The sequence below is a fragment of the Triticum urartu genome, chromosome 2A (genome assembly GCF_056163025.1).
Source record: "Triticum urartu cultivar PI428250 chromosome 2A, HENAU_Tu73, whole genome shotgun sequence".
NCBI classification, from domain to species: Eukaryota; Viridiplantae; Streptophyta; class Magnoliopsida; order Poales; family Poaceae; genus Triticum; species Triticum urartu.
Window position 1 is genome coordinate 47,711,923 of NC_141874.1, and position 9,806 is coordinate 47,721,728.

Genomic DNA, 9,806 nt, shown 5'->3' on the forward strand with positions numbered 1-9,806 from the left:
AGCATCAACTACTTTGCTTCACGGGAGATGATAACCATTCCTTACCAATCCAGCTCGTTGTCAAAGCAATCTTCAAGTTGACTGAATCTTTCTCGGTCAGTGAAACTACGACACCGAAGTTCAAGAAACCACAACAGGCTTGTATAAAAGGCAATATGGAACTAAAAACACAGAACTACAGCGCCATGACAAGTTGGGCCTATAGGGGATAAACCCACAAGAATTCCACCAAGCACTGCAGAGGATGCAGCAGTGCTGACTAGTTAATGCCAAATGATCAAGTGATGTATGCTCACTGGGACTGTTCTGAAAATTCTGTTTTCATCCGGTACCATTAACCTGACCTCCAGTTCCACTTGGATATCAATGATATCAGCATTTCACAAGTTTCTCGACTTCCTTTACAGGAAAAGACAAGAAAAAGATTCAACCAAGACTCAACCAGTTTACATTTTTGGTCGCATCGCTATCAACGAAAAGATGTTCCACCTTCCCTTCACCCATTCATCTAACTCTCTGCACCACTCTTGCTATTGTAAACTTCTCACACATGTACCAAGTCATATAACTACTCCAAACAAAAGTATCAGAAAACTTGACGCAGCCGGTCCTAGCACTTTAGCTTCTTTGTCGAGGCGGAGTAGCCACTAGCACCTTCCACGAGCCGTTTTGCAAGGTTGCTGCTGGTACTGCTGCCGCTGTTCATCCAACTACCCTTAGGATCAGCCACCTTGAGATCTGCAGCGTCGTACCTGATAATGTTGGTCACAAACGCGTGTATAGATGTCTCGGCTCTTGGCAGACTCTCCCTTTCAAGAATCGATTGCTGCCCGGCACGAAACTGGCGCTCTGCAGTGCACTTCAACTCCTGCAGGACTAGGCTTCTATCCCTAACAAAACTCTCCTTTTGCTTCTGCACGGATGCCATTGGAATTTTATGGTAAGCAAAATGGTAGATCCACTCACAAGTTCACAGGGCATTGTGCAAAATAACCACTCTAAAAATTAATAATATGCAGAGAGGTACCAAGTATCGAGAAAATTAGGTTCATTTGATCATTTCACACACCAAAGAAAATGGACGAAGAGGGTATTTCGACAAATTTAGCTCTCTGGAGTAGCTATGATCAGTCATGTACAATTGCGATGGTATTTCTTAAATTACACCTCTTTACAATAGCACCAGCTGGTTTCCGCCAGTTACTGATCCTCCGGATCTGAGCAAGATGCAGTACAAAAGGAATGGGGGCAAACTCTTGTGGATTGCATGGAATATTGATGCTAATATGGAGATTGGAGAAATAAGAGTTTTCAATTTCCCTGTTTCCCTAAACACATGTCCACAAGTAAGTGAGGGATAGGATGGCTGTCCATAAGGACGGCAGGGTTTTGATAACCCATGTTGCATCAGAAGTTCAGAACACGCAAAAAACAAAGGCACTATCACATTAACTGCCTAACACCTCCTGCTCCTAGTTCGTTGCTAAAGTTTTAAACTACACAATCAACTTTGGGCAGCAAAGTTAGAAGATAAAGGTTTATAGCAACTGCTAACCTGGAAATTAACATGGCATTCAATTGACGAGCTTGAGCAGCCACAACCATCACTGAAGTTCAATGTCAGCAACATGGAAAATATGCTAGTCATTGATGTTTCCCTACAGAAGTAGGCAATTTCCTGATGTGAAACATAGCACATAATATTTGAAAATTGAAACATTTCTTTCTCTGCGTGATCAGTTGGCACATATTGGCCGGGGGACTTTGCAATCTCCAATATACCTCTGCAAAGAAAACGGTTGCTCCATAAGCACTACAGGCTTCATGTCAGATCTGTCTGGAAAGGAAACCTGTTGATGAATAAGATTTTTTTTTAGCATATATCAGTAACAGAAGTATGAAAACTAGATTTTCATCAACCTGTTGATGTAATACTAATATTATCTCCTTAGTCCTTACAGGAGCATTTAATGGCATAAAATAAGCATACTAGTACACAACAGTGTGGACATATTATTTTGAATAACCTCGATTGACCGAAGAAATGACAATGGTGCTCGCATGCCATGAACGCTAGTTACTCGCAGAGTCCATCTTACACATTTCTCTGAATAGAAGAAAGAGATAATGCAGTATGAGAGGCGGGTGCTTAAACCCATTTTCATACAAAGCCAGTTAAAGCATTTAGCTGTCCAATGATAGTTGCACACAAGGAACTTAATGAGAAATCAAAATTCATTTCCAATTTGTGAAGGACACCATACAGAAATTTATATACCACACTTCGTAGTTTCACTGTTTATATGGTGACCATAAGGTTTGCAAAGAATTTTATCATCTTCAGCTGCTCAAAATCTTGTTAATGAGGCAGTTTTGATGATGCCAACATTCAGTTTTGTCACTAACCTTGACTGGTTTATGTATCTACTAGAATTTGACAGAGCTAGGTAAGGATGAAGATTTAAGAAATGGTGAGACAACCCTACTTTTCACTGTGTGCCGAAGAAGAAGTTGAATGAAGTCAGTACGTATATATGGAGGAATGCGCAAACTCAGAATGCACATCACTCCAGCAATGACCTGTGTGGACGTGGTTAAATTACAATAGCAAGGAGACATATAATAGCAACAAAGGAAACTGAACAGAAACAGCCACCTTATCCACAAACCCATGGATGACAAGGCTTGCCTTTTTATCTTTCGGAGTTGCCTGAAAGAGAAGATTTTGTAAAGCAATCAGAATGCTACTTATTGTGGGTTTATCAAATGCCATTAGAAAGTTGCAGTATTTTGGATTTACTATCCCATATTGCGCTGGTGTTCTTTAAATGCTTAAGCAAACAGTGTTTCAATCATTATATTCCATTCTAGAGCATTATTTGTTAAACTTTAAATGAGGTAAATATCCTTTGTTCAAATTTAAATATTTAATCGGCATATTGCACCTGTTAAGGCTGCAAAACCAGTTCCTAGGAGATCATAAACATGGAAAATCATCTCCTTCAATTCACACCTTTGAACTGAATCAGGAATCCAAGTTCTAAATGCCATGTCTCAAAAATAAGTTCCAGAGTCAAACTTGAATTCAAAACCTCAATTTTTGAATTGTTCAGATTTTATATTTGAGTGACTTAAATCACAAAGTTTAGTAAGGCCTAATGAAACAGCCAAATAAACAACACTTAAAATTTCTAAAAATGGTCTGATGGCGTCTCAGTCATTCAGAGGTAAACAGTATATGGTGGCATATAAGAGTTGAAACATAGTTTGGTGCTACTTAAAAAATTCCCAACTTCAAAAAGTGCAGACGTAGCATTAATATTTTTGACTGATTTGCAACAAAATTTGCCTATATCATAAGTACAATATGCATATAAAACAGAGATAAGCATGCAAGTTAGTGCTTCTCTTTGGTCCATACTTAAAAGAAAAACAACAATATGTTTGTATTTAGTTGTGTGCACCTGAAGATTAACAATAGCAACCTTTCCCCCATTCTTGATTGACAACAGAGGCATATTACATGCAGGAGTAATCTGCAAGCTGCACATTACTGGATATCAGAAAAGAAATAAGAACAGAATCATGGTTCGTTATTATCATAAAATATGTTCAACCTGCTACCTGCGAATTAACAATGAACAAACAGAAAGCAACAATGGTCAGACTGATCAAATGAGAGGGAGATAGGACACAATGCCTCTCACTGGATCATAGGCAAAAACAACCAAGTATATAGCAATAGCAGTAGCACAGTCCATGCACAGAAAGGGGGGAGATAGAGGATCTCAAATTCTTGACTACTATATATGCTAAATATGCACTGCACTGCAACATGGCAGTGCATGAAGAATGTTGAGACTCAACCATGCATCTATCTTTTGATGCATCAAAAGTGACTGGAAAATATTAGTCATACAATCGTTTCATCCAGATCAAAGCTCCATTCTTTAAAGGAGCAAGGACTAGATCGCTCGTTGAAGTAGAACTAGGGATGCACAGACTGGTATCGGTTGATCTCATGCAGCAGCTTAGGTCACTGACCATTATATCTAAATCTAGGATGTCTTTTTGTTGCAGCTTCAACATACAACGGCCTGATTAAAAGCTTTCCATTCTTGAAAGGTTTGTGTATTTCATTCTGGTTGTTGCCCATCTTGGTCTTGTAAATAACTTTCCTTACCTATCTATGCATCAAGACACAAAGCTTTTTGCGCTTTCTCAAGAGAGAAAAAAACATGTATCGCTGACAAGCATTTTTGACACAGTTGGGACAGGCTACAACCATGCCCACTGAATTACTGTTTTTCTCACTTCCCATCTTTCTCGGCTCCAGACACTTTGGTGATGGTGGTTGGGGGTGCTTATTTAGCCGTGCCAAATGACTGGATCATCTTTGCAACTTAGGTGAAGGATGGTGCGTGTTGTACATGTGATCGTTTGCTAAAGCCAATAGTCTTGCACCATCCTCGGGATCAATCCTAGCGCCAGATTTCCACGAAAGGATGATCTACACAAAACCACTGTTCCAAGCACTTCGGCAAAGAAACAGGGATCGTAAGTTCTAACACTATGACATAGTACTAAACTTGCAGTTTCTGGCATGTTTAATCATACATGCATATAACTAATGGTGCATTTAAATTTTGAAGCATCTACAGACTTTTGTACAGCTATTAATCGAGCAATTGATTTTTCCCATATTAAACATGAGAATCATGCTTACTAAAAACTGTTTGTTGGTGTATTGCAAACAGTTTGAAGCAAATGGCACCTGGAGAGTTTCCCAAACTAAAAAAAGAGAAGTACTAACTACAGTAAGTATGCACCCCTCGTTATTTGCCTCCATGGTATATATAATAATGTGGCAAAGAGTTAGGAGGATTTATCATTAAACTAGTAACATTTGTTGGCAAGTGACAGTGTTTGTAACCATAATGAAGAAGGAAACTGAAGAGAAAACTGCATCTATTGTGTGAGGGTAGCATGACAAACCTAGTTCCTAGACATAGGACAAGATCAGCTGTTCGACACTGCTCCTCGGCAGAATTCATCTCCTCAGGGGGTAACGCATCCTGGAAATCAGTGGAATTATTAATGAACTGAGACAACTTCAAAGAAGATGCACAACAGTTCATGTCTCTCTTTTCATTGTTAAAACATTTTGCCTGGAGAGCATGACATAAGTACCTTTCCACTATTAAACATTTTATTTTGAGAACACAACACCTAAACAAATATTTCTAGCAACATATTATAATAATCAAGTAAATTCACCAAGTATCATCCTAGTTGTGAATCTCGAAGGTAATTTTGAGGTAATACTTTCTTTAGTGATTGATTTCAAAATGGGATATTTGTGGGCACTGAGGCAATTATAACCATATTAGAATAGAGACACACAAATCTTGTAGCAGAGATTAAGCAAGTGCAACACTAAAATAGTAATATCATGTATTGTCTAACAGAATTTTTCGTTCACAAATAAGCATTTTCTTGATAAAACACGCCGAGATGAAAAAAACATTGTAGCTCTTAGTGTGTACCTCCCAATCAAGAACTGTATCTTTTAATCTAGCTCCACAGTTCTTGTCTGTACAACGCCTTGGAGTATCCTTCAGTCCTATTGTCTCTATTTCAAAATCACGAAGGTACCTTCATACAGAGGAGGGATTCAGGAAGAGCTATCTGAATAAACCAACAGAAGAAAAAGGAACTATTTGTGGTGTTCCCCTAAGAAAGTATAATAAAAGTAGGGTAAGATAAAGCGTACTCCGTTTTACAGCATGGGCAGACCTCCTTGAAAGAATTTCCATGCAATTCAGCCAGCTTCTCCCTTGGGAAGCCAGAACGCAAATGTAGGCTGTCAACATTCTGGCAAACACAACCTCCACAAGCTCAAATTACATGGATAGCATAAATACGATTGCGGTAAATGAAGCAATTTGTTTACGACAAAAAGAATATTGTAACAGAGGACATACTTAGCAGCAAAATCTGTGAAACACAAAACATGAGCTAAAATATTCAAACTGGTATATTATAAGTCTACTTTTAGTACTAATAAATATCTGCAGCTCATATAACTAATTTTGCAACAGAGCAAACGTTTCCTAAGAGTTGACCTTATAATAGTTAACTGGAGCAAAGTTCCCTAAAGTTAAACTTGTACAAGTGACTCGGAGCAAATAAATCCTTAAGAATTAACCTTATAATAGCAAGTCATTGGTAGTGGAGACAGACACCAATAAAAAGCCCATATACAGTACATTCAGTTGAATTATGCACCTGGCTTATGACAAACTTTAGGAGACCTGCTCTTTCCAATTCAACTAATGCCATATGAGTCAAGGTTGGAGCAGCTCGGTGAAATGGGAGTGAAGCATCAGGAACACCTTTTCCTGCACGCTACAAAACAAATGTGACATATATACAACTGATTATTTATTCAAACAATGGTTTATCATGAAATCTAGCACCTGGCTTATGATAATAACTACTACATGAATAAGTATGGTTCGCTAACATGGTAAAACTGCATAACTACATAAAGCTTTTGGGGGTACCTAAGTTGGATAACAATAAGGAAACTAACTGATCTACAAATCATGCATTAAAACATGAAATAGACTGCACTCAAGTCAAATAAATATATCACGTTTGCAGTCAAGCATCGAAATATAATCTAAAGAGAAATAGATTCAAGCATGGAAGGGAACCATAATAATAAGAAGCAACAGAGCCTACCTGCAGAGTCCACACACCCTTTGGGCCTCGGAAATCAGGTATGCCTGATGAAGTTGATATTCCTGCTCCGGTAAACACCACTAGATGCTTACTCTGAAACAATAAGGGCTAGTTCACTGATAATGCTACATATAAAACACGACTAGAAATTTAATTGGCATCCATTGATGGCAACCCAACCTTTTGCACCATAACTGCAAGCTCTTCTATCTGCACCATAATCCAGCAAAATGAACATTTAAACAAATGTTTTCTTCAGAAAAGAATGTTAAGTAGTAAGATAATAACTACATGTCATAACACGGAATTTTACAAGTGAATAGGACAAAATCACCACCCACCCACCACCAAAAAAATACATTTGCCACAATTGTTGACAATAATGGTTTCAATCTGGGGGTTTCTCCTCAACATCAGAAAACGCCCTTGTAAAAATAACAATGAGATCTGAAGTTAGCTTTCCCTGTTCTCTAAACACTTTATGCCCTTCAGTACCTAGTAACTAGACTCCTAGATTAGACTACAAACAATTCCTCAGCATGAAGGAATAGTATTATGCACTACAGACCATACTGAAAGGTGTGCAGGGGGCATGTTCTGCCTGAAATTATCACACGAGGTTAGAAACCCCGCAACCAACGAAATTGTAGGCCCGACAAGTTTCACACAGCCTCAATATCTATTTCCTTCATTTATTCAACTATAAAACCAATATAATGGTAATGCGATATAATTTTGCAATGCAGTAGCTACTCAGTTCCCCAAAACACTGGTTCTTTCATGAAATAATTGTTTTCAAATTTGATAATCTTTTATAGAACTTACTAACCACAACTTCTCCAACACTATTAATTTATAGCAGTGGCACACATGGGTCTTGATTGCACAAACCACAAAAAAGAACGCTGCGGTAAAAAATATTTCTCTCTTTATTCTTAGCCAATCATAACTAATCACACCCAAAAAAAGGCAAGAAATAATTAGCGTAACAAAAGGGAAGCATAAAGCCATAAACAAGAGGTCACTTACAGCCTGAGCAAACAAAATGAAAAAAGGGTTTGGAAGTAGGCAAAATGATCAACCTTCCCTTGGAGGAGTTTGGGGGAGTCGAACTTCTCAGGCATGCCCACAGTGCCCACATCCTCTCGGTAAGACAGCTTCTCTGCATAGCCTAGCGACATCTCTCTGCTCTTCTTGAGGTTCTCCAAACCCGTTGCTGTCTTCCTGTTCGATCTAAAAGAAGCAAAATGACTGTTCATTGTAGTAATTATTCTGTGGACAACAGTATTTGATAGGGGAATTTGATCGTGTATCACTTTCTACTTTGGCACTTGATCATATCCTTGTACATTGTTTTAGTAAAGTATACAACCTCCGTTCAGAAATATAAGATATCTTGGATATTGCAGTATCGACTAGAAACAGACTGAAATGAACGAATAAACATACTAAAACATGTTATATACATCCAATTCGGAAAAAAGTTCGAACATCTTATACTTGTGAACAGAGGGAGTAGCACTTACCACTTGGCTAAAACCACATTTGCACGCTTAAGCAGTTTTTAAGTACAATGACTAACTAGTCACAAAAGTGAAAATATCACCTTGCCCTTATGGCAATTCATCAAACTGGGCAACTTAGAGCAGAAACATGACTCACCCCTCACTCCGCCCGAGCTGAGCAGGGCCCATCTCCTCCAACACGGCGACAGCCGCCCGCCTTCGCGCCTCCCCTGCCACGGCCGCATTCCGCCTCGCCGCCATTGTGCCTCTCCTTACTCCGTCGCATTCCATCCCACCGCCGCCACTCTCCCACACGCAGTCAGGCACGTAGAGGTCAGTATCGTCGAGGTCCTCCACCTCCCCCTCATTCGCCTCCTCGACACGCGACTCATCCCGACGTACCGAGCCCCCAAGCAGGCGCGCCACCTCCTTGGCACTGTCCAGCGGTCGGCGGCGCGAGTCCAAGGCCGCCTTGTACTTCTTCCGCAGTATGGTGGCCTCCAACTTGGACTTGGCCTCAGCGACCTCGCGCTCCTGCGCTCTCGCAGCGTCTAGGTCAGCGAGCACGGCCTTTAGCGCAGCCTTGTCCTTGGCGAGCTTGCGGTCCCGCGCATCAAGGACGCGCGCGACCGCCTCAAAGTCGGCCCTGTGGCAGGAGTTGGCGAGGTGGGCCACGAGCTCCCTGCCAGAGAGGAGAGCAAGCTCGTCCTGGGAGACGGAGGCCATCCTGTCCTGCGGCAAGACGGTGGTATGCGGCTGCAGGAGCTTGGCGGAAACAGGCCCTAACAAGTAGGGGGATTGGGTCAAGCAATTGTTCCCCCAAAAATTTCATCTTTGCACAGGCGGGGTGATCCATTCCCCCGACCGGCAAGTTCCTGACACTACATCAACGCCTCCTGTATAATTCCCCCCCCCCCCCCCCCCCCCCCCTAATGTCGAAACCCTAACACAGTCCATCGATTTCTGCTTGGCGGGAGCGGGGAAAAGGAACGCGACGAGCAAAATGCTTTGGAATCAAGCGTTCGCGGAGCGTGCTTACCGGCGAGACAGGCGAATCAAGTGCAGATCTCCAGTCCAGTCTGCCCCGGCAGCGGAGGAGGCGGTATGGGAGCAGCGAGCGGCCGGGAGAGAGGAGGGAGGACGGTGGGGAAATGGAGACGGCGGCGGTGGGGTGGGGTGTTTGGGGGGGGGGGGGGGGGGGGGGGGCAAGACGAAGGCGACGAGCGAGAGGAAGGCTGGTGGGCAACGGACTTGGACCCAAGGTACGTGCGGCCCGGTTCGATTAGAGCCTGTTTGTACTAGAAAAAAAAAGATTAGAGCCTGCTTAGAATATGGCAGGCCCTTCCTGGTAAAGTTTAGGGATTTCCATGTAAAAGAACATTTGCTCAAAAAATGTAAAAGAACAAAGTAACGCCTCAAAAAATGTAAAGAAGAAAGCTTGGGTATTTACTTCAATACTGAACTTTCTCAACAAATATTCAGAACCACACATGCGCAAAAATAAGTTCAGAAAAATCATACCTCCAATCCAAGTAAGCAATACAGATGTTGGTG

At 41.3% G+C, this 9,806-nt stretch overlaps 1 protein-coding gene across 5 annotated transcripts; it reads right to left on the reverse strand.

Annotated features, from left to right (window-relative positions):
* Positions 1-302: 302 nt before the first annotated feature.
* Positions 303-9,435, reverse strand: SRT1 (sirtuin 1). Of its 5 annotated transcripts, none has more exons than XM_048698491.2 (16): positions 9,292-9,435; positions 8,410-9,034; positions 7,830-7,971; positions 6,928-6,957; positions 6,748-6,840; positions 6,289-6,408; positions 5,774-5,874; positions 5,547-5,655; positions 4,996-5,075; positions 3,465-3,543; positions 2,657-2,710; positions 2,487-2,580; positions 2,028-2,107; positions 1,783-1,850; positions 1,556-1,658; positions 303-913 (listed from the first exon to the last, which is right to left on the reverse strand). In XM_048698491.2, the coding sequence occupies exons 2-16, from the start codon at positions 8,976-8,978 to the stop codon at positions 611-613; spliced, it is 2,025 nt and encodes a 674-aa protein (XP_048554448.2). In that variant the 5' UTR covers positions 8,979-9,034; positions 9,292-9,435; the 3' UTR covers positions 303-610. The 5 variants fall into 5 exon arrangements, with proteins under 5 accessions (XP_048554448.2, XP_048554447.2, XP_087399140.1 ...); XM_048698490.2 differs by having other exon boundaries at positions 7,830-7,980; XM_087543014.1 differs by lacking the exon at positions 8,410-9,034.
* Between the last annotated feature and the right edge of the window lie 371 nt (positions 9,436-9,806).

What these genes read in the sequence shown, in the direction of transcription:
- SRT1 (XM_048698490.2), bottom strand. Translation starts at nt 8,978, where the DNA reads ATGGCCTCCGTCTCCCAGGACGAGCTTGCTCTCCTCTCTGGCAGGGAG. An exon ending in GTCCTATGTCTAGGAACTAG is followed by an intron (nt 3,544 to 4,995) that starts GTTTGTCATGCT and finishes AGTAATGTGCAG; the next exon opens with CTTGCAGATTACTCCTGCAT. An exon ending in AATGCCATGTTAATTTCCAG is followed by an intron (nt 914 to 1,555) that starts GTTAGCAGTTGC and finishes GCATCCGTGCAG; the next exon opens with AAGCAAAAGGAGAGTTTTGT.